This window comes from Festucalex cinctus, chromosome 15, assembly GCF_051991245.1.
Source record: "Festucalex cinctus isolate MCC-2025b chromosome 15, RoL_Fcin_1.0, whole genome shotgun sequence".
NCBI lineage: Eukaryota > Metazoa > Chordata > Actinopteri > Syngnathiformes > Syngnathidae > Festucalex > Festucalex cinctus.
In genome coordinates this window covers 26,062,075-26,089,458 of record NC_135425.1, presented here as the reverse complement: position 1 = coordinate 26,089,458, position 27,384 = coordinate 26,062,075, and the positions used below count along the sequence as shown (strand labels likewise).

At 41.2% G+C, this 27,384-nt stretch overlaps 4 protein-coding genes across 12 annotated transcripts in view; 2 read left to right on the top strand and 2 right to left on the bottom strand.

The window, feature by feature from the left end:
- Window positions 1-896: 896 nt before the first annotated feature.
- zmat5 (zinc finger, matrin-type 5) lies at window positions 897-5,457 on the bottom strand. Of its 6 annotated transcripts, none has more exons than XM_077498365.1 (6): window positions 4,786-5,457; window positions 4,079-4,241; window positions 3,911-3,973; window positions 3,740-3,820; window positions 1,374-1,476; window positions 897-1,303 (listed from the first exon to the last, which is right to left on the bottom strand). In XM_077498365.1, exons 1-6 carry the CDS (start codon window positions 4,786-4,788, stop codon window positions 1,159-1,161), a joined length of 558 nt encoding a protein of 185 aa, XP_077354491.1. In that variant the 5' UTR covers window positions 4,789-5,457; the 3' UTR covers window positions 897-1,158. The 6 variants fall into 6 exon arrangements, with proteins under 6 accessions (XP_077354491.1, XP_077354493.1, XP_077354494.1 ...); XM_077498367.1 differs by having other exon boundaries at window positions 4,898-5,457; XM_077498368.1 differs by having other exon boundaries at window positions 5,151-5,457.
- Window positions 4,475-15,786, top strand: ttc33 (tetratricopeptide repeat domain 33). 4 transcript variants are annotated; one of them, XM_077498361.1, is made up of 6 exons: window positions 4,475-5,039; window positions 5,120-5,413; window positions 7,930-8,011; window positions 9,112-9,243; window positions 12,423-12,805; window positions 15,644-15,786. In XM_077498361.1, the coding sequence occupies exons 2-5, from the start codon at window positions 5,172-5,174 to the stop codon at window positions 12,801-12,803; spliced, it is 837 nt and encodes a 278-aa protein (XP_077354487.1). In that variant the 5' UTR covers window positions 4,475-5,039; window positions 5,120-5,171; the 3' UTR covers window positions 12,804-12,805; window positions 15,644-15,786. The 4 variants fall into 4 exon arrangements, with proteins under 4 accessions (XP_077354487.1, XP_077354486.1, XP_077354484.1 ...); XM_077498360.1 differs by lacking the exon at window positions 15,644-15,786 and having other exon boundaries at window positions 4,475-4,763; window positions 4,864-5,039; window positions 12,423-15,072; XM_077498358.1 differs by lacking the exon at window positions 15,644-15,786 and having other exon boundaries at window positions 12,423-15,072.
- ptger4b (prostaglandin E receptor 4 (subtype EP4) b) lies at window positions 15,163-20,480 on the bottom strand. The gene is made up of 2 exons (XM_077498357.1): window positions 19,407-20,480; window positions 15,163-17,632 (listed from the first exon to the last, which is right to left on the bottom strand). The coding sequence occupies exons 1-2, from the start codon at window positions 20,241-20,243 to the stop codon at window positions 17,093-17,095; spliced, it is 1,377 nt and encodes a 458-aa protein (XP_077354483.1). The 5' UTR covers window positions 20,244-20,480; the 3' UTR covers window positions 15,163-17,092.
- The window catches only part of map1b (microtubule-associated protein 1B), a 32,135-nt gene continuing 20,392 nt past the window's right edge, over window positions 15,642-27,384 (top strand). Inside the window, exons 1-2 of the mRNA XM_077498356.1 lie at window positions 15,642-15,788; window positions 15,998-16,071. The gene's annotated coding sequence lies outside the window, so the exon portion shown is untranslated. The remainder of the gene's footprint in view (window positions 15,789-15,997; window positions 16,072-27,384) is intronic.

The following is a 27,384-nucleotide window of genomic DNA, read 5'->3' as shown; positions in this document are numbered from 1 at the left end:
AAAAAATAAAAAATTTTAGGGCGGTCAATTTTAGCACTATTTTTTTCGTATTTTTTCTTTTGTTTTATTCAACACATTACAACAAAAGATTGACATTTGACCCCTCCCCCTCCTGCAAAAAAAAATAAAGAATTCATTTTTAAAAAATATTAAATTGTTTTATTAAATTTAAAAATAAAAAATAAAAAAAAATCAGTAAAAAAATAAAAATAAAAAGCCAGAATAAAATTTGAATAAGTGATTAATTGGCTGATTAACTCATTTGCTCCCAAAAACATATAAATACGTTCTATTTTAAAAGTTTTAAGTGTCCCAAAGACATATTTATAGGTTTATTTTTGTTTTAGGTTTTTTTTTTATGCTAGAACAGACAGAAGGCTTTGCCTCAGCTGCAAAGAACGGTTGAAGAAAAGGCCGTTATTACACAAACGGCCAGCAGGTGGCAGCAGAGCGAAAGAGACCAACCAGTACCATGTTGAGAAAAAAATATCTCAATTGCCCAAAATTTGAAATAGATTTGTGAATAATGATGAAACTTAGCTATATTTTAATGCTAATTGCTGCAAAAAAGAAACAGATGGAAATATACTTTTCCTGTCCCAAGGACGTATTTATACGTTTGTTTGTTTTTTTATGCTAAACCTTTGATGCAACCTCTGAACTTAAAAGAATGGTTGAAGAAATGTCAGTTATTACAAAAAAAGGTCAGTAGGTGGCAGCAGAGTATAAGAGCTCAACCAGGGCCATGTTGCAACAAGCTCTTTTTGACAATGTTTTCACCAGCAATGTGAAATTTGATGAAACTTTGCTATATTCAAATGCTAATTGCTGCAAAACGGAAACAGATACAAACATACTTTTTTTTTTTTTTTTTTCCTGATGAAAGAAGAGACTCTAATCTTTGTTTTGGTAGGTTCCATGTTTTTATATCAATATAACACAATGTGAAGGGGGATTGCTTCTTCTGTGAAAATGGCTGAAAGTCAATGAGTGAAGTTTTTTATATATATATATATATATATATATTTAACAGTACTTTGTCCTTTAGCATTTGTTAAAACAATTGTCACAAAATAGCCTATTTTTTTTTTAAACATTAGCAAAAAAAAAAAAAAAAAAAAAAAAAGTCCAATTTGAAAAGCGCTAATATGGTCCGATTCATCCCCATTGCACGTTGCTGTGTACCTTCCAGCCGCCGGGGGGAGGCGGCACCAGCGATGGCGGCAGGTCCGGAATGGAGAAGATCTGCGGCGGGACGTCGCCCTGCGTCCGCTCGTCCTCCTCCTCCCGCTCGTCTTGCGCCCTGCACGGGATTCAATCATTCAAGTCGGGGGACTTATCGGCCGTGCGCGGGCGAGCGTTCCGTGCGTTACCCTTTGCTGACCCGGCCGCTTCTTCTCCTGCTCTCCCTGGTGGACAGCCACGCCTCCGCGCTGGGCTCGGCCTCGCTCGGGTCCTCCGAGCGCCGTCTCTCATCTGCCAGACACGGTCATGACTTATTTACACGCGTCTGGACTCAATTCCCAAAAGACTCGGCGGTGGAGAATGGCGCAAATACACCTCGTGGCTTGGGAAGAGAAATGACTATTTATTTAACTACAGATAATATAGAGTCAAATTATTGGAAATTCCTTGAAACAAGCCACCCTAAACAAAAATTTTTTTTTTTTTTTTTTTTTAGAAAGAACACTTCTTTATATATATATATATATATATATATATATATATATATATATATATATATAATTAAACCGTTTGTGCATTGTGAACTCATGCGTGAAATGCCTATGATGCATCCAGGCCACCAGGGGGCAGTATAAAGCAGACGGAAATAATACACAAATGGGTCTCTCCACAGAGGATAAAGAATGTAGGCCATAATCGTATCGTTACAATGTCTTTCTTGCGTGTGTCGCTGTGCTGTTAAAGGGGATACTTGACTCACTGAACATTTTTCAGCAGTGAAAAGTTCATATTTTGTCCAGAATTAATTTGATAACTTCATTATTTAATTTTATTTTATTTTTTAAAATAATTTTTCTACTCGCTGTCGACTGACGATGACGTCACCCGTGCTGAGGAAGTCGGAAACGGCCAATCACGACTCACCTGTTTTCTGGGTTTGGTCAACAAACTGAGCCATGATTGGCCGTTACCTACTTCCTCAGCACGAGTGACGTCATCATCAGTCGACAGCAAGTTGTAAAATTTGTTTTTAAAAGGTACTAATTGTATATGAAAAATAATGAAGTTACCACATTAATTACAGACAAAATATTAACTTTTTACTGCTGAAAATGGCTCAATGAGTCAAAGATCCCTTGAAATACTCAACTACGGCAAAACTAATGCTAGTTTTGTTAGCCCATATATGATGTTTTGCAACGTGTGTTAGCATTAAGCTAGCAGACTGGATAATTATGTGGTCTGGCTAAATACACAACTAGTACAACATTGAGGCTAGTTTTGTCAGCCCAACTATGGTGTTCTATATTGCGTATTAGCATCAAGCTAACGTACTTTTCGTAAATTATGTGCTTTGGTCCACTACACAAACACCGCGTATATTAAGGCTAGTTTGACCTATTGCGTGTGTTAGCATTAAGCTAACAAACGGCTGAAGCTACCAAAACATGGAAGCTTGCTAGGTTCACCAGCTCGTCTTTGGCATTTTGCACTGTGTTCGTAGCAAGCTAATGGATTTTCGTGAGTTACGTGCTTTCGATTCGATACACAAATACAGCAACATCCAGGCTAGTTCCGTCGTGAGTTAGCATTAAGCTAGCAGACTGTAAATTACCTCAACATTGGCGCTAGTTTTATTAGCCTGTTTATGCCATTTTACATTGTGAGTTAGCATCAAGCTAATGGACTTTAAGTTATGTGATTTTGTAGAAATAAATAAAAAAACTATGAAAACGAGTCGCTTACTTTTGTACATTATCTATTCCAGCAATGTATAGTGACAGGCAGGCAGAACACTTCCATTCTCTTCCACTAGATGGCAGCAGGTGACCTCAAGTGACCTCTGTTTTCTACCTGTTGAGGCTCAAACGTCGCAGTAAGTACATTTCACTCATTACTTCAGTATGTATACCTTTTTTGTGACATTTTTTTGTTTGGTGGTGTTGCACGGTGAGATTTCTCTCATGTCAAATACGTGCCTTGCCGCAAGAAATGTTGGGGAAACACTGCATCGGACAACCAAAAAGGCAAAGAGCCAGCGGCATGACTTATTTACAAACGTCTAGACGGTATTTGTTTCACGTCCCCTTTTTTTTTTTTATTTGACAAGCGGCGCGTGGTCTGCGGGGCTCCTCGTATTTTTCTAATCAAGTAACAAATCCCCACACACGTCCCCTTTTATGGCGAAAAATACATCAAGAGACGATGCGTCGCACTGTCAAATTTACTGCGCTGGCTCGCAGGGGGGAAAAAAAAAAAAAAAAAAGAAGAAGAAGAAGAAGAAGCGTCGCTACATTCTGTCTCCGAGCACAAATATTTACTAGCAACGCCGGCAATTAGACGACAGACAGGACACGTTTTCAACAAGACGCATTTCTCTTTGGACTCCTTTTTGCATAACGTTTACATTTTTTTTTTTAATATACTGGCTTTACATGTAGACAGGATGAATGGATGGCCGGGGAGATGGCAACTGCATTGATGTGTATTTTATTCTAATTGTGACGAGTTTTTTTTTGTGTCTAACAGCGCCCTCATGCGGCGAGTCGCCTACCTTGCACCTTTCTTTGTAAATTGAACATCTCAGCCTCGGACATGTGTGAAAATCTGCAGCTGGGGCCAAAATCGCAAATGCCTAAAACACAAATGACGAAATGTTATCAGTCACATTGTCAAACTTTTCAGTTTTAGCTGGCCAAGCAAGAACGATGTGTTTTGTTGTTACCTCTTTGGAGGTACTTCCTGCAAGGTTTCTTTGCTTGCTCGTCTTTTAAAATCTCTGCGTAGCCTGCAAAATAATAATAAAAAAACAACAACAACAAGTGACATTTTAAGGGCAATATTATACAGTGGGAAAAAAAGTCAAATGTTTCAAGTGACTGTTGCCATGTACCTCTGAAATGGTCAAACCAGGCCTTTTTAGCTCGTTGGTGCTGCACACCGAATAGATGCTTTTTCCTGTTGTGCATGTTGTCCTGGAAAGAGCGCTCGCAGTAGTCGCAGTAGTATCTTTTCCCCATGATGGAGGTGGCAATCACTTGCCTTTCAAACGGCCCCTGGATCACATAGAACTAGAGAAATTAACTCGTTTTCTTTCATTTCATTTAAGTATACAACATTTAAAAAAAGATGGTGGGAACAACCAACAACAATATTCAATGTACATACCTCCCCGAAAACGCGTTTTAGCAAAAAATAATGTGTTAGTTTGAATGGACAATAGATAAACAACAGTGGCCGTGTGAGGTTTATACGTCTGGAAGCGGAAGTGAGTTTTACGCACGCGCAATGACTCTCACTAAGATGGCGCTGGCAAAGCCCGTTTGCTCCTGATTCGATCAATATTTTTAAGGCCATATCCGGACTTAATCGGAATCAGAATCGTCTTCATTGGGCATATGTATATATTAAAAAAAAAAAAAAAAAAAAAACAGACGTAAAGGACAATGCAGTAATTAATGCATAAAATAAAACGGAAGCGGACACAGCATGAAGTTGGCTAGTCATGACTGGAGAGTGACGGGATATTTTTTGTTGTAGTAAATGTTTACGTTTAATTTGGGAACAGAAAAATAAAAGTAAGTACTCTGTGTTGGTTACCATATAGCGTCCAAGGTAAATGGGGCTTCTCCAGTCATACCAGAAACGTTTTTTTTTTTTTTTTTTTTTTTTTTTTAGGGCAAAGCACGACCAAAAAGCAAAACATTATTACCTCAACATAACAACGGTCGCCTCTTGATTACGTCATCACTTACTCCAGGCATGACTAGTCGACGTCGGTCCATCCAACTCTCCCATTATTCTTTACTGGATAACATGATTACTCGTACATTTGTTTGACAACCGCTTCCGTGGTATGTGTTAACATTTATCGTTATACATTATCACGTCACACGCAGCTGGCTAAATAAGTCCAACGTGTCGGTTTCTGTAGTGTTGAGAGGAGGTTCGGCTGTTGAACCGACCACAAACTCTCGCCGGGGGATATGGCGACCTTTGGCTGGAAGAGGAAAGCGGGCGAGAAGGTCTCCAAGTCTGCGGCTCTACAGTTCGCGGAGGCGGACGACGACGACGCGGCGGCGGCGGCGGACCGGCAGCGGCGCGACGGCGACGGCCAAGTGGACTGGCAGCAGGCCGTCAAGCGCCGCCGGGAGATCCTGCTGGAGGACTGCGCCGCCAAGAGCAAGACGCTGAAGGAGGAGGGTGCCGTGCTGGCCCAACAAAACAGGTTCGTTCGTTTCGACTGCTGCTGGTGGTGTTGGTCCAGCGTGCACTGGTGGAAAACGGCCAATAGGTGGCGCCATCGCAAAGAAAAACGTCCACAAGCGCTCTAGTTGTGCCTGACTTACGAGGAGTTTAATTCGTTCCGCGACCACGCTCGCATCTCAAGTCATCTTTCCCCACTGAAATGAATCGAAATGCAATTAATCCTTCTCAAAACGGCAACAAAACATTTTACAACTTTTTTTTTTTTTTAATAGGAAAAAGATTAGCATTGTATACATTGTACTTTATAAAACCACACTTTAATCATTTTGGATATTAAGATTAAACTCAACTCAGCTTTATTTATAAAGCACTTAAAAAAAAAAAAAAAAAAAAAAAAAAAAGCATTGCTGTATACAAAATGCTGTACATGAAACAGAAATCGGTCGTGCAGTAAAGAATAAGATAAGAAAAACAAGTACAAGTATTTTTTGTATATACAAGTAAATAAAATTTACATCCATAAATTAATAACAAGGAGTAGACGAGTGAATAAATAAATGAATAAATACAGATAAATAAATAGAATAAACATCAGATTCATGACACAAAACAGCCCTTGTAGAAACCTTTTGTTTGTTTGTTTGTTTGTTTGTTTAGACATGTAAATGACACACAGCATTATCATGTTTTTTGAGTTTTGGTCACAACTTTTTGTGTGGCGGTGAATTTTGTGATGATTCTTGGAATATTTTGAACATTCTGTCCCTGAAGCCGGTTTGACCCGTGACGCGAGCTTTTGTAAAAGATGTCTTTCGTGACTTGACCCTCCAAAAAAAAAAAAAGTCAAGAATCAATGGCTGCTAAATAAATAAATAACAGGAAGTCTGCTGTATTTGCGGCTATTTAACGGCCGTTTTTGGCTGTTTCCAAGTGTCCTCAAACCAACTCGGCTCAGATTTTGTCCGGTTGCGCAAATCCGGGACTGCATGACACGCTCTCGTTTTTCGGAGCTGTTATCTGATCTCAGCTGACCCCTTACAAGCGGATTCCCAATGACTCAGCCAATAACCCCGCCTGCAATCCACGCCGATCGAATGCCGTCTGTTGCCTCGTAACGAACGGCATTTGCACGGAAATGACGCCCGCCGTTAACGGCGCCCGCGGGCGTTTTAGATGCGATCCGAGCGTGTGGTCAGAGAGGCCGGCGGTTTTCGTCTCCTTGACCCTTTTTGACCCGCTGAAGTCTGCCATAGTGAACTGTGTGTGTTTGTTTTTTTCGAGGGCTGAATAATTAAATCAAACTCAAATCGACATCACAATGTAGTAGAATACAATTAAGTTATTTCTCAAAATCTTTCAGCTCGACTCCAAATGGGAAACCGGTAAAATGTCCATTAGGGCTGACGAGCTCTTGTTTAACTTTTTTTTTTTTTTTTTATACTAATGGACCTTTTACTTGCGCTTGTATTTGTCTGCCCCGTTTGACCTGCCCGCCAACTGTGTACACAGTAACCTGCTTTTAGCGTGGACCTTTCACACAAGCTATACCAAGCGCACGTTGCGCAATTTGTTCACGCGGTCCACTTGGTGGTTTGTTCAGAGTTTCGACACGTCCATTTCCTTCCTCGTTGCCTCGTTTTTTTGTTTTTTTTTTCTCATCGTCTTTGTCAACAGTTCACATGGTTCTAGTCTACATTGTGGTTTATCTCTGCACACAATTAATTCATCAGTAAAGTTTGTTTTGAACTGAAAAGGAAAACGAGACATGAGAGCCGTTTTTGATTTAAGGCGTCCATTTTAGAGTCAGTTTGTCCTTTTTTTTTTCCAGGGTCCTTCAAAGATGAACTCGTGAAGATTTTTTTCTGATTGTTTCCAAATTTTGAATTCTGTATTACAAACTAGACGGATGAACATGTTGGGATTGCACATTGCTCACTTTGTATGACGTCAGGCAAGCCTGAATCGGCCATTTTAGAGTCATTTTGGCCGTTTTTATCAAGATCCAAGACGTCTTACACGTCTTGTCCAGTTGCAACCAAAAAACTGTTTTTGTTTTTTAATTCAGTCCTTTAAACCAGTTGTACTTAGAAACATGAACATCAGTCAGCACAAATGCAAAAAAAAAAAGAAGGAAAAAAAAAAAAGCCAAGTTGATGCAGACACAGAACGTCTGCCATTTTGGTTTGAAGCAGCCATTTTCGAGTTTTTGTGGGATTGCTGCCAAATCTCGTGCGTTTTGGGCTAAGCCGATATGACAACGTTATGCAAGACGGATCTGTCAATAACGAGTGATATCATGCAAGGCTTCGCTCGCTAAGTCAACAGGTGGCCCTTTTGTTAGCTTACATAACATTAGCACAAGTCAAACATGCGTGTCGAGACACTCGGCTTTTCATTGCAAATTCTAAATATCGGGTCTCGTTCAGGGTCATCAAAGCCAACAATAAGATTCCGAGCAGGTGTAAAAAAAAAAAAAAAAAAAGATGTTAACGTGTCACGGCTGTTTGTTTTGTTGTTTTTTTGTTTGTTTTCCAGGCACAGAGAAGCCGTGAAGAAGTGGGACGAGGCCATTCAGCTGACTCCGGACGACCCGCTGCTGCACGAGATGAAGGCCCAGGTCAAACTCGCAGAACTCTCCAATTCACAGGGTTTTCCACATGGCCCACCAATAATAATAATAATAATAATAATAAAAACCTAAAAATGCCCCCAAAAAACGCTGATGAACATTAAATAAATGAAAAATAACCCCCCCCCCCAAAATTATTAAAAAATAAAATAAAAATCTCACTATATATAATGTGAAAATTTACATACAATTGACACCCATTGAAATGCATTGGCTCAAGATAATAATAATAATAATAATAATAATGATAGCCTAAAAAATCCCCCCAAAAAATGCTGATAAGCATTAAATAAATGGAAAATAAATACCCCCCACAAAATTATAAAAAAAAAACAAAAACATAAATTATGTTCATTGTTTAAGTGTTACATGACCTTAATAGTCATTCAAAACATTTTTTGTTTTTGTCCTGGAATACACAATGTACTGATCTGCAGACATGATAACTTAATTTGATTTGTCACAAAAAAAAAGAAAAAAAAAAAAGATGTGTCAGTAATCCACAACGCAACCGTGTCTGATCACACTTTGGATTTGATGTCAAATCACTATATGTAATGCGAAAATTTGCATATAATTGACACCAATTGAAATGCATTGGAGCAAAATAGTAATAATAATAATAATAAAAGCCTAAAAATCCCCCCCCCCCCCCCCAAAAAAAAAACCCCGCTGATAAACATTAAATAAATGGAAAATAGATAAAAAACAAACAAAAAAACAACTAAATTATTTAAAAATATATATTAAAAAAAAATCTTACTGCATGTAATGCAAAAATTTTGGATTATTAATTTAACGGTGGCAGCACAGAACGTTCCTGGAGTGAATGAGATTGTGTTTGTCGTAATATTTGTATTTTATGGATCAGATCACTGACGTCATTAATCGATATGCAAATGATGACATTCCATCTGATCACTGATTTTTGCATTAAATCCAAAATATCTGCCGATCCAATCCAGCCCATCAGATCTCCACATCAACAATGGCGTCGGTCACTCGGGCCAATTTGACAAACATTTTCTGAGTGGTGGCTGCGTGACATTTGATTTTGATCTTGATTCCGTCTTGGTGTCGGGCCGCAGGTGCTGACGACCCTGCGGGAGGTCTTCCCGGCCGTCAAGGCGGCGGAGACGGCGGTCAAGCTGCGGCCGGTGTGGTGGGAGGGCTGGCAGACTCTGGGCCGCGCCCAGCTGAGCATGGGGGAGGTCGAGCTGGTGAGTCGCCATCACGTCACGTCACGTCACGTCAGCTCCCAAGTTGGCGTTTTTAACGCGCTGGCAAAAACTGCCCACCTGCGCGCTCGACCTTGTTGCTTGTTGTCATCAGACGTATCGTTAGCATGTTATAATATGGATTTTTCAGAAATTAAATATTAATTGATTAATAATTTCATTATTAAGATTTAAAAAAAATAATTATTAAATCATATTTAGTTACTTTATTTTTAGATAGTTAAATTAATATACAAAATATTTACATGATATTAATGATATTATTAACTCATTTTGTTCCCAAAAATGTATTATGTTGTTAGTGTCCCAAAGACGTATTTAAATGTTTTTTTGTTTTGTTTTTTTATGCTAGCGTGTGCAGAAGGCTTTGATGCAGCCTCTCTACTGCATCGAGCAATTGAAGCAATGGTAGTCATGACAAAAACGGCCAGTAGGTGACAGCAGAGTATAAGATATCAACCAGGGCCGTGTTGCAAAAAGCTCTTTTTGCCAGTGTTCTCACCAGGAATGTGAATAATGATGAAACGATATTCTAATGCTAATTGCGGCACAACGGAAATGGATAGAAATGAAAGAAGAGACTTTTAATGTTTCTTTCAAATCCAGTTTTTTACATTGAAAAATACCAAAAAAATAAATAAATAAATAAAAATAAATAATAAACATGGAGTTATGTTCATGTTATGTTTGTTCATCAAGCAGTCACACACATTTTGGACTTTTTCCATAAAAAATAAAAAAAAAATCCCACCAAATTATTCAACACATATGCAGTAGGAAAATGGCATTTCTATCACTATTATTGCCATTTAAAATAACAGTTTTCACGATGTCAGCACTTTAGAAAATGTAATATCTTATTTTGCCTGTTATGTAACTTAAATGCGCAGGTGAAAAGTGCAATGTTTTGAGCAAAAACAGAGAAGAAAACACAAACAGGAACATTGTGCCACCTGAAAATTGGACACCGATGACATAAATCGCTTTTTTTTTTCTTTTTTTTTCTTTTTTTTGGACAAGCCGTTAGATCAGTCGCTTGCGCCTGTTTACTACAAACAAGCAAATGCGCAGGTGAAAAGTGCAATGTTTTGAGCAAAAACAGAGAAAAAAACACAAACCGGAACATTGTGCCACCTGAAAATTGGACACCGATGACATAAATCGCTTTTTTTTTTTTTTTTTTTTTTTTTGACAAGCCGTTAGATCAGTCGCTTGCGCCTGTTTACTACAAACAAGCCAAACACGGCCAGCGCCCGCGGCGCCACCCGCTGTCAATATGGCCGTCAAACGTGCCCCATCTTGAATATTCTGGGCGTGCACAGCTTGCACTCTGTACACAAGCACAGAAGCTTGTTTAAAAAAAAAAAAAAAAAAAGTAAATAGTCTGATAAAAGATGTTCTCAACTCTTGTACTTGTGAAAGTAAAAAAAAAAAAAAAGTCTGAAATGTACTCTCTATACCTACATATTGGTTATTATAACATACCTTCTAATTTGACAGGAAAATGAAAAAACTAAATTGAATTAATATAATGGAGTGACCTGACTGACAAATTTTATCGTGATACGAGCCGTCGAGCAAAACTGAGATACGAGCATTGCGCAGTAAACTTAACTCATTACACAGCAGGAAGAACCAGAAACGGACAAACAAAGATAAAAAATGAAGTGGCACATATAAAAATAGTCACAGCCATATATTATTCATCCTTTTGTGAAAATTGACCGTTAAAAAAACAATGACTGCAAATTCCTGAGTTACTGTAGTTGTGAAAGTCTTCTTCGTTTGTGTCTCCCTGACTGTATTATACTGCCTCCTGGTGGCCACATTGCGCACACCAGAAGGCGCTGCAATGAATTATGATGCACAAACTGTTCAAATCTTGACGTGTTATTTATGTTATTACTATATTTTCATAGAACAATATAAGTACACAAAATGCTATTTTCCTTATTAAAAGACATTTTAGAATACGTTTTAATTTTGGGGGAGGTATTTTCATTCATTTCTTATGTGGAAGCGATTTGAGTTCATAGTGTGATCACGTTTCAAGTTAAACTTGCATCTCAACCGGTTTGAAAGTAAAACCTCACGTCATCGGCGTCAAGAGAAAAGCTCTGAAATGAAAACCCTCCTTCTGTTCCTCTTGTGCGACCAGTCTCACGGCCAAGACAATCAAAAAGCGGTGAAAGTCAAACACAGACACACCTCGCACATGATGCACCCAAGTGGGAGGTGGGAGGTGGTGCGACAACATCTATTTTTAACTCAGGCATGTCCAGTCGTGTTTCGAGGTTTTTTTGGTTTTGGATAGATAGATAGATAGATAGAATTGCTAGCTAGCAAGAGAGAGAGAGAATTTGTAGCTAGCTAGCGAGAGAGAGACAATTTGTAGCTAGCTAGCAAGAGAGAGAGAGAATTTGTAGCTGGCTATCTAGCAAGATGGAGATAGAATTTGTAGCTGGCTAGCAAGCAAGATGGAGGTAGAATTTATAGCTGGCTAGCAAGATGGGGATATAATTTGTAGCTAGCTAGCTAGCAAGATAGTGAGGATTTTTAACTAGCTAGCTAGCTAGCTCGCAAGAAAGAGAGAGAGAATTTGTAGCTAGCTAGCTAGCAAGATAGTGAGAGAGAGAATTTGTAGCTAGCTAGCAAGCTAGAGAGAATTTGTCGCTAGCTAGCAAGATATAAAGAGAGAATTTGTCGCTAGCTAGCAAGATAGAAAGAGAGAATTTGTCGCTAGCTAGCAAGATAGAAAGAGAGAATTTGTCGCTAGCTAGCAAGATAGAAAGAGAGAATTTGTCGCTAGCTAGCAAGATAGAGAGAGAAAGAATTTGTCGCTAGCTAGCAAGATAGATGATAGAATTTGTAGCTAGCTAGCAAGATAGAGAGAGGTAGAATTTGTAGCTAGGTAGCTAGCTAGCAAGATAGAGAGAGTGAAAGAGAATTTGTAGCTCGCTAGCTAGAAAGATAAGATTTTACCTCCATGTTATTAAAGCTCGTTTCATTAGCCTGCCTCAGCAGTTTGAATTGTGTCTTATCGTCAAGCTAGCAGGCTTTCCAAAGGCAAAGTTATGTTGTTGCTTTAAATACGTTAAGTGTTAATTGTTTTTGTTTAGTTTGGATCAACCGTAGCACAGCTTGCGTTTTTTTGGACACAGGCGCTGCGGTCCTTCCAGGTGGCCGTCCACCTGCGCCCGTGGGAGCGCGCCCTGTGGCAGGACGACCTGGCGTGGGCGCAGACGCTACGCCGGCAGAAGGCGGCCGCCGGGGACAACCTCCGGCGTCGGGAGGAGGAGGCGCCCGACCGGCGGCTCCCGGACGCCCCGGAGCTCCACGCCGACTTTGACTTTGAGTCGGACGAGGTCGTGGCGGCGTGCGAAGCCGTCGCCCGGCGCCAGCCGCGCGGCGGCCGCCGCCCCCTCGGCCCGGGCGCCCTGGTGGTGGACGCCGCGGGGAACGTGCTGGAATCGGGGGAGGGCGCGTCGGGGGACGCGGCGGAACCCTCGCACGAAGACTTTGTCAAAGTGAGAAGACTCTGAAGGTATGTATGAGGAACTTAGAAACGAGGTCATTGACTTTGTGGAACTAAGGCACATCATTTACATAAAAAAAAAAAAAAAAGTCTCATGGCACGCCATCAAACAGATATTGATGATGTCATCTCAATTTTTTTGGTTTTATTTGATTTGTCAAGATACAGCGGGAAACTGTTTTTCAGTTTTCCGGATTTAAAAAAAAAAAAAAAAGGCTAATGCCAACATTTGCATCAGATATCTGGCCTCGCGGTTAGCTAACTAGCTAGCCGCGAAAATGCATCTTCCCTTGATGGCATCTTTAGAGCGCCTCATTGTGCGCCCACTGTGAGAAAAACAAAAGAGTAAAAAAAGGAAGGGGGGAAAAAAGGGATTTGAGCTTGCTTGCGTGGTTGCTTTAGAGCGCCTTGTTGTTGGCCGCGAGTGCACGCACACTACAGGGTGGAGGTGGAGCGGAGGGAGTGGCGGTAACATAGCGTTTGTTTTTTAGGGATTTGAGTGACAGTTGAGATCCAATGACTGATTTTTCACAATTAAATAAAACATAAAGTGTCAATTGTTTACGCTTTACATGGACTTTTAATAAGTCAGTCGGAGTCGGTCCGTTGACGAAATTGCGGTAACAGTTCCTAAGACACTTTTTTTTTTTTTTTTTTTTTTACACCATTGCACAACTCGCTGGGAAATAAATGAACTGAAATCAAATTGTTAACGTTTCCCTTTTATTTAATTTTCCCTGTATATGTATGAGGGAAGTTTGATTCTCACACACCGTCATGCCCCGCCCCCTCCAAGTTACATAATGAGAAGATGAATGGAAGTCGTCTTTTTGTGTGCGAAGAGTGATTCGGGTTTATGCGCGTACGCTGCAAGTTTTCCAGCTGACTGGCTGTAATTAAAAACAAATTATGTTCATTTTTTAAGTGTTACATGACCTTAATAGTCATTCAAAACTTTTTTTTTTGTCCTGGAATACACAATGTACTGATCTGCAGACATGATAGCTTAATTTGATTTGTCACAAAAAAAAAGGAAAAAAAAGACAAAAGTGATAGCGTGGCAGTAATCCACAACGCAACCGTGTCTGATCGCACTTTGGATTTGATGTCAAATGAGATTTGGATGCCTTCCTGATCAAAGCAACCCGAGCGAATGGCTGCATAATCACCACAGATTCATCAAAAAAAAAAATTTTTTAAATGGCCTCGATAATTATTTTTTTAAAAATGACAGTTAATCTTTAAATTACTCAAAAAGTGATGATGATGATGATGATGGTGGTGGTGGTGGCGGCGGTGCTATGTGTTGATTTTTTTTATTTGTATTTTTTTCAGCATTTCTGCATCGTATAATCATTATTATAGTATAATGAGTAGACTGTTTACTAAATGTTGCTTTTGGTGGAGGGGCGTGGCCTTTGTTATGGCTTGTTATGGCTTGTCAATCCACTTCAGGGCGACATATCGCATATTTCACAGCCTCTCTAATGGTTTATTGTTCTCTAGCTTCTGCAGTGCAACCATGACCAGCATGTCAATAGAATGCGTCCGTGTACCCAATGGCTGCTTGGTTGTAAAAAAATATATATATATATATATGAGAGCCGTAAAACACAATCCGACATCCCACACAAAGATCATACCGAGGTCAAGACGACAGAGGCGAGATAGAGTGATTGAATTTGAAATTGTGGAGCCAATAGGCGGTCCAGACTGGTTGTCCTAGTTCTACAGGATCAATAAGTGACATAACCTGTGATAAATAATAATCCGCCCCCAAGGCTGAAGCCATCCAGGATGTTTACACGCACTGGCAAAACTGCAATAAATCACCTGATTGCGTACTTAACCTCGGAACTTATTTACTGCCACAGATGGGGCCGCCGCTCCCTGTCACGTACTGTTTTCGTGGGGTGCCCCATTTTCTTTTTTCTTTTTTTTTTGCTATTTTGCAGATTACACTTTATAATTCATTCGCCTTGTTTTGCGTCCTGTTTATTTTGGGTGTGATTCCACTGCCGGCTACTAGATGGCAACACATTTAGTTTGCCACTATACATTTGAAAGAAGAAGAGCGTAAACGGGAAGTAATTCAAGGTCAGCATCAACAACTTCATAATAATAATACCTCATTTTACAATGTAATGTTAATATTATTAATCCATTTCATTTTTATTTATTGAACTCTGACCCTTTTGGGCTTCCATATGATAATGTATATTGTGAAATGATAATAAAAGGATTAATTGCTATTAATATTTGATATATAGGTCACTGACCCCTTTCGACTTGTAAATGAGAATTACTTCTCAAACAAAAAATAAATAAATAAAACCAACTAAAATAAAAAAGAAAAAAACAGACTGTTGACAATGTTTTCCAATTTTATTTGTTGTTATAGTTTTGTACAATGTGGAGAGTTGTCACACGTTGTCATGCGGTTTCTTTCAAATGTCGGTTTTCTACAATGACGATGGAGCGATTGAAATGACATGAAAACAACGGTGGAGATTTGGCGTGGCTGCTTTTTTTCATGGCGACAGCACATCACGTGGACGTTCACATTGCGAGCGCTCAACAACCCCCGAACGCCAGACGAAAAAAAATATTTGCACCTTCTCACGGAGAAGACCGTCATAAACTGCACGTTTTTCATACGCAAAAATAAATTAGGCATCTTGCAACATTCACATTTGAGTAGCTTACTCGTCACGTAGAGTGTAGCTAACAATCGCGGAAAAATACCAGAAGAACTTTTTGCAAGTGAAATTTGAATATTTGTGTACAGTGAACCCCTGTTGCATCGCAGGTTTTTAAATAATTTTTTTATTATTATTGTTTTTACAGTATTCCAGCAAGATTGAATTTAAGAGTTTTGAGCCGCCAGTGTAGTACCACATTGGGCCACAACATGCCAGGCAGCACCGAGCTCTACCCAAGGAAATGCAGTGTAGTGCAGAGAGGAAAAAAAACAAAAGAAGAGGCAGAGACGGTAAGGCGTTAAATTAACTCCTGTAATGTTTGAAGATTTAGAATTCACCTTAACAGCTATGCTAATTGTTGTCCGCCCGTCTATGGCTCTTTGCGCGATACGTTAGCATTAAGCTAGCAGACAAAATGATCATTTTGTCAAATATTTTGCTGTTCAAACAATCGACGTTTGATTGTCTTTTGTTTTATGTGTCCGTTACTACACTTCAGATGAGAACTATTTGGAGGAGTGCGTGAGCAAGCGTGAAAACAGGTGCTAAGGGAAACGTTGAAATAAAGCAAAGGTAGGATTATTATTATTTTTTTTTTAAATATATACAGCCAACAGACAGACACATTTGGAGGACAAAATGAATATTACATAATTTTTATTTTGTAATTAATATTACAATTGTTGCCTCCAAAAATAGATGCACAATTGCCGCATAATGGTGCCAAAGCACTACTTTTTTTTTTTTTTTTTTTTTTTCTTCTCCTCCAAGCGTTTGAATGTATCTCAACATAGTTTCATTGCACAAGATTTTCACAAAGTAGCTAGGGGTGTGCCAATCGATCTGCAGGCCGATTTATCGGCCCCGATTTCCTTTAATTTTGGAAGATCGGTGATGGGCCGATCCCTTAAAAATAAACCGATCTTTTCCACCAATCTTATCTCCCTTTCTCAGAGGTCTGGAAAAAAAAAGTCAGCCGCTGTCCTCTTCTGCTAAGATGACTAATAGGATTTTCATTTTTTATTTGAAAGAATGACTTGATGTGCACTTAAAACAACCGTTTGTAGTATTTCGCTGATATTGTTCAATGTTTTCCGATAAAACAAGATTGGAACACTGAAGGTATATGCTGTATCGGTATCGGCAAAAATCGGGATCGGCAGGTCATACTTCCTCAAAGATCGGGGATCAGTGATCGGTGCACCCCTAAGCACTACTTGGATCCAAATGAAGCTCCTCAACGGATGTCAACATAGTTCCTTGGTACCATGATGGTGGCAAATAATGCAGAATCGGTTACAAAAAAAGAAAAAAAAGAAACCTGCTTGGTACAGGGGTTCACTATACTTTTGGTAAGTTTTACAGAGTATGGAAATGGTAATTTGAAAAATATCTATATTTATGGTCTTTGTTTTTTGCGGATTTTCCCGAATTATCCCGGCAACACTGTAAATCCAGTCCAAATAAACGGACACGGTCGCTGAGTCATAATTGGGAGTCAAACCTGTGATGACGTATTGAATTGTTTGAGGCCATTTGAATCCCGGCAAAAAAATACAAATATTTACATCTGCCGAGACGAGCTGCGAGTCTTTTAAATGCATCTCTCCTGGACGTTCGCCGTGCCGTCCGTAAGCGACACCTGCAAAGCCGGCTTGGCGCCCTCCACGGGCCACCTCGGGTCCGACGTCCGAGTCCCCCTCGACCCCCTCGGGGTCTGTAACACGCGTCCCACGTCGGCCCCCTCCCGAAAGGAACCCGTCCCACCCTCGGCCGGGTACAGGAAAACGTGCGAGACGCACGCCGACCCCCGGCGGCCCCGCGAATCCAGCGACGGCGAGTCGCGCGACACGACGGAGGACGAGGACACGAGGCGGACGCCGGCGCAGCGGAAGCGGCCGCCGCTGCTTCCGCCGCCGCCGCCGTGGGCCCCCGGCCGGCCGCGTCCCATCTTGCAGAACAGACATTTGATCTTCTCCACGAGCGTGAGGACCACCGTCTTCCGGAGCAGGATGTACACCCACGGGTCCAGGATGGGGTTGATGGAGGCCATGCGGATGGCCAGAAGGTCTTTGTTGAGACCCGTCGACTCTTCCTGGTGGTCGCTCCACAGCTGGTTGACAAAGATCCGCAGCTGGAGACCAAAACAGAAGTCTTGATTAGTCAAAAAGACAAAAAAAAAAAAAGTCTTGGGTCCCTTAACGGGTGGACACTCGACAGTACGGGTGATGATTTGATTGACAATGATTTCCGCTTCATTTTATAAACAAATGTATAATCATCATGATCTACTCCGGTCTGACCGGCTAATGCTAATTAGCATGCTACTCGCGGCACTTTTATCCCTCAAAAGAACGGCTATTCATACAAAACGCTTCGGGAATGTATAACAAAATAGCATTCTAACATTAATCAACGGCATGTTTTCTTCCTACGTTGCAAGAAAACAACTTTTATTAGCATAATTTGATCGTGACTTTTTCCCTTCTACTCTCGACAACTTCACCGTGTATCAGAACGCACGGAACCACACTGCCCCCAAGTGGCCAAATCAGGTACAACATGAACAACGTTCCCAGAGCACAAACAAGTGCAAGACAGTATCAAATAATTTTTAGGGCATTTCAAATCGATTCTCTCTCTCGCTCTTGTATGTTGGTGTTCACTGGAGCCCAACTGATTTGGTATAAAATAACTTAAATAAAATCGATTTTGTGACATTAAACCCCCCCCACTGAGAATCAGTTAATCAAATTTGTAAGCGCAAAATTATGTACTATCTAGAATCAAAAGGGATTAGTTTCCTAGCTTTCATTTTTTTTTTCACATGGAAAAGCCAAAAGGCAGCAAGAGCAGAAAGAGAAAATTCGGGCGGAAGCGACGACAAGGCGGGCGGCCAAGAAAAACGGGCTCTTGATGGGAAGTTTTCCCTTCAACCCTCTCCGGGCTTCTTGCTTCCGCTGCTCGTGATTTCTCCCTTTTACAAAAAATATATATATATATTTTTAGTAATAAAGTTATCAATTATAGAAGAGATATAAAAAAAAATGGAGTTATCAAATTCACTGTGGACGAACTTTTTACTGCTGAAAATGGCTCGATGAGTGAAGTATCCCTTAAAAAAAAAAAGTCGATTTTAAAGCTTGTCAAGTTTTTTTCTTAATATTTAAATGAATCTAAAAGTGACAATTACTGTCTCAAAAAAATTATAATATTGTGATAAAGTCCTTTATTTTCTGTAACGCAAGTAAATAAGCAAAACAAATGTCATATATTCTGGATTCATTACAAATCAACTATTGCAACCCTTTTATTATTTTAATATTGCTGATTATGGCTTACAGCTTCAACAAAACTCAAATATCCTATCTAAAAAAAATTAGAATATCATGAAAATCACTTAACTGGAAACACCTACAAGTGTTTCCAAGTGAATCCGGAATGTATATGACATTTTAGTTTTTTAATTGCATTACAGAATATAAAGGACTTTATCACAATATTCTAATTTTCTGAGACAGTTCTGTAAATCACAATAAGTGTCAGTATATGTTAATGTCCAAACCGCTTTTAAGATCAACGCTTTTCCAGTTGATTTGATATTTTTACAGTTTTGACGCATGACGTGATGATACGCACAAAAATGTTTCAGTCACTTTTTCAAAGCCATTTTTTTTTAAATAATAAAATGGATGCGAAAGTGTTTATAATCACAATATATATCACCAACATGGTGACCGGAATGGACTGCGCATGCTCAGTCCCGACAACAAAAGTACTTTTCGAATGACTTTCAAACAAAGTGGAATCCGTTCCAAGTTTGGTTGAAGCGTCATTTTGTGGCGGTGACGTCACGTGACCCGGCGGCCACTCGTCCTCGTCGTCGTCCTCGTTCACGATCGACTCACCACCAAAGGGATGGAGCAAACGAGCACCACGGCCGAGGTGGCGATGAGCAGGATGACCATCTGGATCTCGGCGCCGGCCAGCCGCCGCAGGCTGGAGCGGCGAGCCAGCTGCGCCCGGGCGCGCTCGGGCGGCCGCCTGCTCCCGCTCCCGCTCCCGCTCCCGCTCCGCTCGGCCCCCAGCGACGTGCGCCGGACGAAGCGGCGGTGCATGAGGATGAGCGCGCCGCACACCAGCACGTTGCACGCCACCGTGGCCAGCACCACGGCCGCGTTGACGCCGGCGTAGGCCAGGTTGAAGGCGGCGGTGGCCGACGTCCGGTTGTCGCCGCCGTGCCAGTCGATGAAGCACCAGGTGCCCGGCCGCTGCAGCTTGACCTCGCCCAGGCCCAGGCCCGGCAGCGCGCACAGGCCGGCGTTGCTGACGTAGATGGTGAGCAGCGCCAGCGCCGCCAGCCGCTGGTTGACGTAGCGGTTGTACAGGTAGGCGTGGTTGATGGCCAGGTAGCGCTCCACCGACATGGCGCACAGGATGCACAGCTGCGCCAGGAAGAAGAAGAGCAGGACGAAGCCCGAGTACTGGCACAGCGGCTCGGCGCCCGGCCAGGCGCCGCCGCGGGCGTACGTGGCGATGGTGACCGGGCTGGCCAGCAGCGTGCCCAGCAGGTCGGTGACGGCCAGGCCGCACACCAGCGTGTAGAAGGTGGTCTCCTTCTGCTCCTTGCGGGAGATGCGCAGCACCACGATGGCCGTCACGTTGCCCACCACGCCGAACAGGAACATGACCACCGGGATGGCGGGCGACTGGAAGGAGGAGGCGGAGGAGGCGGTGGCGTTCATGGTCCCCTCAAGCCTCGGTGGAGAGTCACATCCCAGCAGATTCGAAGACCCTCGTGCAAAAACCCCACCAAAAGTTGTTTTTTTTTTTTTGCAATTGGACGCCGCCACACGCTCACTTGTGCTCGCACACTTCTGACGGCAAGTGACTGCAAGGGAAGTTGGTCGCTTAACTCAGCTCCTCCTCCTCCTCCTGCTCCTTCTGCTCCTCCTACGATGTGAAGCAACATCTTTTGTGGTGGAGGTTGCACTTTCTACTTCACTTCTCCTTTTTTTTTTTTTTTTTGTGTATATTTCTAAGGAAAATGTGCAAATGTGATGCTAGATGTCTTTGGAAACGGGCAAAAAAACCCTCAAAACAAAATGGCACATCTGTGTCTTTTATTTTCAAGCATCGCTTCTTGAGTTGTTGTTGTTTTGCAATCTTCTCATGACCTATATACCAAATACCAAACACTCGTTTATCATTTTATAACCCTTGGAAAATGGTCTAATTGACTCTAAAATGGTTGCTCGCAGCTCAAATGGCCGTCTTTCTGCGTCTTTTCAAACATGGCTTCTTGAGCTGTTTATTCGTTTTCTATAGACGTCCACCAATTTGTATGACTTTCAAGGTGCGTTTCTTACCTCATTTTGAAGTCATGTCTTCGTTTGTCAACTGTGGCGGCCATTTTAAAGATCGGCCACGTACTCGCACGCGCACGATGAACGAGCAAAAACACAGATGCTGCAGTTACGCTTTGGGCCAGAGGTGGCAGTGGTGAGTAACAAAGTGACAAACTGCCACAATGATCCTTTACATGAAACTGGGGCTAAGAAAAACATTGCTGAGTTTCTTATTTTCTTCTTCTGACAAACCCTCTGCTTAGAATTGCGGGGAAAAAGCTTGTTTTCAACATGGCCCTGGATGGTCTCTTATACTCTGCTGCCACCTGCTGGTCGTTTGTGTAATAACTACCTTTTTTTTCCAACCGTTCTTTGCAGTTGAGAGACTGCATCAAAGTCAAACCCTTTCTGTATGATCTAGCATAAAAAAACAAACAAACGTATAAATATGTCTTTGGGACACAATACATTTAAAATAGAACGTATTTATACGTTTTTGGGGAGCAAATGGGTTAATTTTAGTCAAAAGACTGCAACTAAAAAATTCTAGTCAAAATTAACACTGGTGTAGTACCACGTTGTTCCACAACCAGCCGGGTGGCGCTGTTGTTCTGATTTTTTTTTTTTTTTTTTGGGTCAAACCCCGGCCATTAACAGTAGAAGAATCCACCACTAATCAAATAAAATCTGCTGGAATGTCCTGGCGGCAGACGTGAATGCCTAAAAGACCCCAGGGTGCGAGCATGTGCGACCTCGGGGACTCATTGGCCCCCATATTTGAGGTTACTTCCATCTCGTGCGGGTAAACTGACGTCGATGGTCCAAAAAGTTGCCCGTGCGTAACCGGGGATAAACCGCGCAAAACACTCTTTTGACGCACTCCCGGCCCCAGCCTGGGAAACGCCAAAAGATCTCCAGTTGCACTCGCAGGCGGGTTCGGGTCATGTGACACAAAAAAAAAGCTTCTCCAGGGAGCCGATCAAAACAAGACCCGTTGAAATTTATTGCCTCCCCAAGCGCACTTGCACCTCCCGGCCCGCCAAACGGCTTTTCCCCTTTTGCCTGAGAAAGTCGTTTGGTTGTATACACGCGCCCCCGTTTCAGGTTCTCGGAAGCGGAAAGGTTTTTTTTCTTTTTTCAAAACAAAAAAAATAAAAGGCACAAGAAAGATTCAATTAAGGTCAAGAAAAGATAATTCACTAAGAGTTTTCAATGTAAACAAACTCTTCTTGTTACATGTCACCTTTAAGGATTCGATGTACAAATTAAAGTCCACCAGAAAAATCTGAAACTTGGGGATGGATTTGGAAACTCTTGCTTGATGCAAATAAAATTTTACTGAATAGGATCATAAGATTGATCCTGAAAGCCGGAAGTGGAAAGTTACTTCCTGTCCCCCATCTGTCGTGACGTCACATGAAACCCACCTATCGGCTATCCAGTCATATATACAGATCAGTGAGACGAACACAAGGAGAGGTGACAATGCCGAGTGATTCAAGTAGAGTCAAACCTCGGTTTTCGAACGCTTCTATTCTCGACCGGAAAATTCGAGAATTTTATGTCTCAGAACTCGACCCAAAAAAATCGTCTCTCGAACTGAAAAAAGCCGAGCGTACCTGAACGCGACTCACTCGCCGAGTGTCAGTCTTCGCCAGCAGCGATAGCAGCAGGAAGTCTGGCGCTAGCTAACGTGTGCGTCAACGACTGGTGGGTCCTGTTGTCCTTATTTCTTGTCTGTCACCTTCTTGCCAGAATCAGCTATAGCTTGTTCCTTCTAAAATGTTTGTTACGAATGTTTGGGCGGTGTTTCCTCATCCGCACGTTACCACATAGCACTCGTAAAGTTGATGTTGCGCTGCTAAGCCCGAAACCGGAAGTGTCACCATTTAGTTTCGCAATAAGAGCGCGAACCGGAAGTGATGTTCTAAATGACGCGAGCTTAACTGCGCTCATTTAATTTGTTTAAATTGTTTCGGATTTCGAACAATTCGCTTTTGGAACAGCCTTCTGGAACGGATTATGTTCGAAAATCGAGGTTTGACTGTACAACGACATCACGCAAAACAATTTTTGCTGTAAAAGCATAAACAACCGAAGGAGTTTGCACAAAAACGACGACTTGGCTATCCGCCATTTGTTGTTTTTTACACGAGAATGACATCATCAGTGGAGGAGTATCCCGCATATGGTGTCCACATTGGAACGTACGGGGGCGCGTTTTGAAATCCGTTCCAAACGTTATCGCTTTTGAGCTCTGAAACCGAACGGTAACCCATTTGTGCTAACATTCAAATGGGCATAGTCAGTTTTTTTTTTTTGCCGTCCTAGGCAGCCCACAGGTGGTTGTTTATTTTTACCGAACAGATTTGTCGACGAAGGTTGCTTAATTAAGCGCACGAACCCTCACCCACACCGTCGCTCACTTCCAAATAAGACAACCGGCCGCGAGAAAGACGAGTCTCGACGTGTCGGCACCGCTTGCCAAGTCGAGCAAGATTCCTTTAAAAAAAAAAAAAAAAAAAAAGGTCGCCGTGACTGATGTTGAATTTCCCGCTGGTCTCTTATCATCCCACACAAGTTTCCCATGTCGTCCGTGTGGAGTGGCCGCCGAGTCGGGTTACTCCCCCCAGTCGTGGGTTAAAAGGTGGAACTCGCAGGAAAGGAAGAGGGATGCGCCCCCGGAATTGAACGCCAAGAAACATTTGAAAGCAGTGAGATGGTTAACTTGCAAGAAGCGGATCGCTTCTTAATTTTTCTTCAGTTATTTGTCTAAAACAGATGGAACCCAGGGGGCCCAGAATTGAGCCCTGTGGAACACCGGACATTCTGTTTATACATGTGAATACAGATCGCACATGTTCGTACAACCATTTTTTTTTTTTTTTTTTTTTTTTTATTGGCCATCAGTCATTCTTGAAACCTGAAAAATCAACTTGAAATGAAATATTTCTTTGCAAGTTCCTCATCAATGGCAACAAAAAGTTGTTTTTTTTTGTCCCCCCCCCCCCCCCCCTCCGGCCGCAACTATAATTACCCTCATCAGCCCCACGTTGGGCCGCAGTTTTTAGCGCATAAGCTTTAAAGGGGGGAACAAGTCCCGACACTTGCAAACTATTTCCCCTTCGGGAGAGCAAACATCGCATACCGAGCGAGCGTCCTGCAATCTGTGCGTGCGTGTGCGCACACGCGCCTGCTTATATATGAGGCAGGGTGAGGCGACTTATTTTTATATAAAGACGAAAATGATGACACATGCCAAAAGTTTGGAATGCGCGCGGAGGCAAACATGCCTGTTCTTCTTCCAGCCGCTTTTGTGAGCCACTGTTTACACTAAAGACGTTTTTTTTTTTTGTGTAAACTCGTAACGCTTTATTATGGAGGACCAAAACTGCCAACATTCAAAATAAATACATAAATAAATTACTAAAAGGGAAAATAAAAATGGATATGAAAAAATATCATTTGAAAATTATATCCCAAAAAATAAATATAAGTGGTAATAAAAAGAGCAAAAAATTTATATATGAATAAATACATTTGTATTTAATTTTTTAATTGTATTTTTGTATATCAATTTTTATTTTCACTTTCAGTCATTTATTTATTTTGAATTTTGGCAGTTTTAGGCCGTACTGCCAAGTCGCAATGTTATTCAAATGAGGGGGGCGGTCCTAAGCGTGTCGTGGGCCGGCCTACGAACAAGGAGAGTTGCTCACTCAACCAATGACGGGCAGTTTGCCACCCGTAGTCCGACCCAAGACATGCTTAGGACCGCCCCCCTCATTTGAATAACAGTTTGACTTGGCAGTACGGCCCAAAACTGACAAAATTCAAAATAAATAAATAAATGACAAAATCAATCAATAAATAAATAAATACATAAATAAAAGTGAACATAAAAACGGGTATAAAAAATAGAATCTATTTATGTATTTATTTATTTATTTATTTGGGGGGGGGTGTTGGTTTCCCCAAGCACATAATTTGGAATTATGCCCCCCAAAAAAGCCCAAATATTGGGCTTTGCAAAAACACCCTTGAAATTTCCCAAACGCATGTGGCCAATTGTATTTGGTTGTGACACAATTGGGACATAGTGAAGGGAATTATGAACAGTTCCAAACAGAACCTCCTGGGAGGAAAAAAAAAAAAAAAGTCACAAAAAGCCTACTAGACCAGCTGCCATGACTCCCATTTAACATGAGTTCGAATGTGATTTGTTCATTTCAGACGCATCTCCAGATGTAAGACGAGGGTGTGCACACTTGTGCAACCAAGTTGTTTCAGTAGATTAATTTTGCTTCCAATCTCGAAAATCTTGAAAATTTTTTATTGAGTATTATACAGTTTACATGACATATGAAGTCTTTCATTTTTTTTATGTCACAAAAAACAGGGGTGTGTAGACTTTTGTAATCTTACATGCTTCAAAATTAGACTTCAAATGTATTTCTTGAGTGCGTCTCGCCGGTCCTTGTTGCACCCTGTGCTGTTTTTTTTTTTTTTTTTTTTTTAATGGTACTTTCCACCATTTTGCCCGTCGGGCGTTTTGCGCAGCTCTCAAAACAAAAACGCGAAGCGGTGCAGCGACCTGCAGGGATGCACAATGGAATCTTTTATCCAGAAGCTTGTGCAGATTCCAGCGACATAATCACTTTTAATTCCGCCGCCGCTTCCTCGGGGCGCTCGTCTTTTCACACACAAACACGAGTCGGCGTGAAAAGGGCAAAAAAAAAAAAAAAAAAATCGAACCTTGTCCTCACCTGAACATAAAACGCCCGCCTGGCTTGTTGTGTTTATTGCGGTTCTTTTGCTTCTCTCGGGGCAAACCAAATGAGGATTTGTGACTCATGCAAGTGAGAAAAAAAAAAAAATGTCTCGGCTATTATTGCTTCTTAAAGGATGTCTCATTCATTTAAAGCCATATGGCACACATAGGCAATGATGACAATGGAAATGTTTCCCAATTTAGCTCGGGTTACAAAAATCGAGTTTGGTAGCAATCGGAAAAAAATTTGCCAGATTTGGTTCATTTAAAAAAAAAAAAAAAAAATCCCGGTAAGGGACAAAACGACCGTAAAATGTCAACAAAAACGTAAACTAACATTTTATGTTTACAAAACTAAAACTAACTCTAATTATCGCGAAAATGTCCTTTGATCATTAATTTTATGCATGTTGATTTTGGGGATGATTTTAAATGCGATTTTTTAAGTAGATTTATTTAACCGGAATAAAAGATGTTTTGAAAATGTGTCGGCTTTAGATTAACTCAGACGAAATGCAACACTAGGTAAGAAATTAGTTGCTGTTTTTCATTTCACCATTGTGTTTATTAACTCATTTGCTCCCAAAAATGTACGTTTTAATTTAAACGTTTTAAGTGTCCCAAAGACGTATTTATACGGTTTTTTGTTTTTTTGTTTTTTAAATGCTAAAGCATACAGAAGGCTTTGATGCAGCCTCTCAACTGCAAAGAACGGTTGCAGAAATGGTAGTTATTACACAGACGGCCAGCAGGTGGCAGCAGAGTAAACGAGATCAACTAGGGCCATCTAGAAAAAAAAAGCTAAATTACTTACAATTCTAAATAGATTTGTGAAAATTGATTCAATTTAGCTATATTGTAATGCTAATTGCTGCAGAACGGAAACAGATAGAAATATATATTTTTTTCCTGATGAAAGAAGAGACACTAATGTTTCTTTTGGTAGGTTCCATGTTTTTATAGCAATAGAACACAATATTTTGTGGGCCTTTGCAAAATCAGTCAAAATCCAGTAAAACAGCTGGGCGGGAGCGAACGGGATTGCGAAATGTGAAAATGGCGGCGAGTGAATGAGTTATAAAAAAATAAAATAAAAAAAAACTAAACTAAAACTAAACATTTTTCAAAATAAGTAATATTGATAAAAACTAACAGGACCACCCTGAAAATGAACTCAAATGAAAATTCCCAAACTATAATAACGGCGTTCTCAGGAGGAATTCCAGCGAAGTTTCATTTTGGAAGTGAAACGTGACATCACTGCAGCCGCGCGCACTCCAAGTGACCCGCCGCCCCCGTAACCGCTCTCATGTCGGGAAGTGGCGATACCGAAGCGGCGCTCCGGCCGTGAGATCCCAGATTTCCGCGTTCCCAGGATGAGCGGCAGACGTTTTCAAGCGGAATTCCGCCGGGGCTCCAATATTTGCGGCTCGGTGCGATAATGCAGCTGATATTTTTGTATTCATTTATTTATTTGGATTTTCAAGCAACGGAGCTTTCTTTCTTTTGTTTTTTTTTCCTACTCGGGTCCTCCGGTTTTGTTTTTGGCCTCTCAATGAAGACAGAGTGGGAGGAGGACATCTTCAAGTGGTCCAGAAGAACTCCCCAAACTTTCCCAAAGATCGCCTTACTTGGTTTTGCTAAGCGCCGCCGACCCGGTGGACAAAGTGTACGCAAAAAGGAGTTCACATGACGATGACGAAAAAGATTTACTTTTACTGCCCACCATTTTTTTCCCCTTAATCCAGTAAAAACAGAGGTGGCAAA

What these genes read in the sequence shown, in the direction of transcription:
- ptger4b (XM_077498357.1), bottom strand. Translation starts at nt 20,243, where the DNA reads ATGAACGCCACCGCCTCCTCCGCCTCCTCCTTCCAGTCGCCCGCCATC. An exon ending in TTTGCTCCATCCCTTTGGTG is followed by an intron (nt 17,633 to 19,406) that starts GTGAGTCGATCG and finishes TTTGGTCTCCAG; the next exon opens with CTGCGGATCTTTGTCAACCA.
- ttc33 (XM_077498361.1), top strand. Translation starts at nt 5,172, where the DNA reads ATGGCGACCTTTGGCTGGAAGAGGAAAGCGGGCGAGAAGGTCTCCAAG. An exon ending in TGCACGAGATGAAGGCCCAG is followed by an intron (nt 8,012 to 9,111) that starts GTCAAACTCGCA and finishes GTCGGGCCGCAG; the next exon opens with GTGCTGACGACCCTGCGGGA. An exon ending in GCATGGGGGAGGTCGAGCTG is followed by an intron (nt 9,244 to 12,422) that starts GTGAGTCGCCAT and finishes TTTTGGACACAG; the next exon opens with GCGCTGCGGTCCTTCCAGGT.
- zmat5 (XM_077498363.1), bottom strand. Translation starts at nt 4,542, where the DNA reads ATGGCCTTAAAAATATTGATCGAATCAGGAGCAAACGGGCTTTGCCAG. An exon ending in TAAAACGCGTTTTCGGGGAG is followed by an intron (nt 4,257 to 4,353) that starts GTATGTACATTG and finishes TAATTTCTCTAG; the next exon opens with TTCTATGTGATCCAGGGGCC. An exon ending in AGCGGCCGGGTCAGCAAAGG is followed by an intron (nt 1,304 to 1,373) that starts GTAACGCACGGA and finishes AATCCCGTGCAG; the next exon opens with GGCGCAAGACGAGCGGGAGG.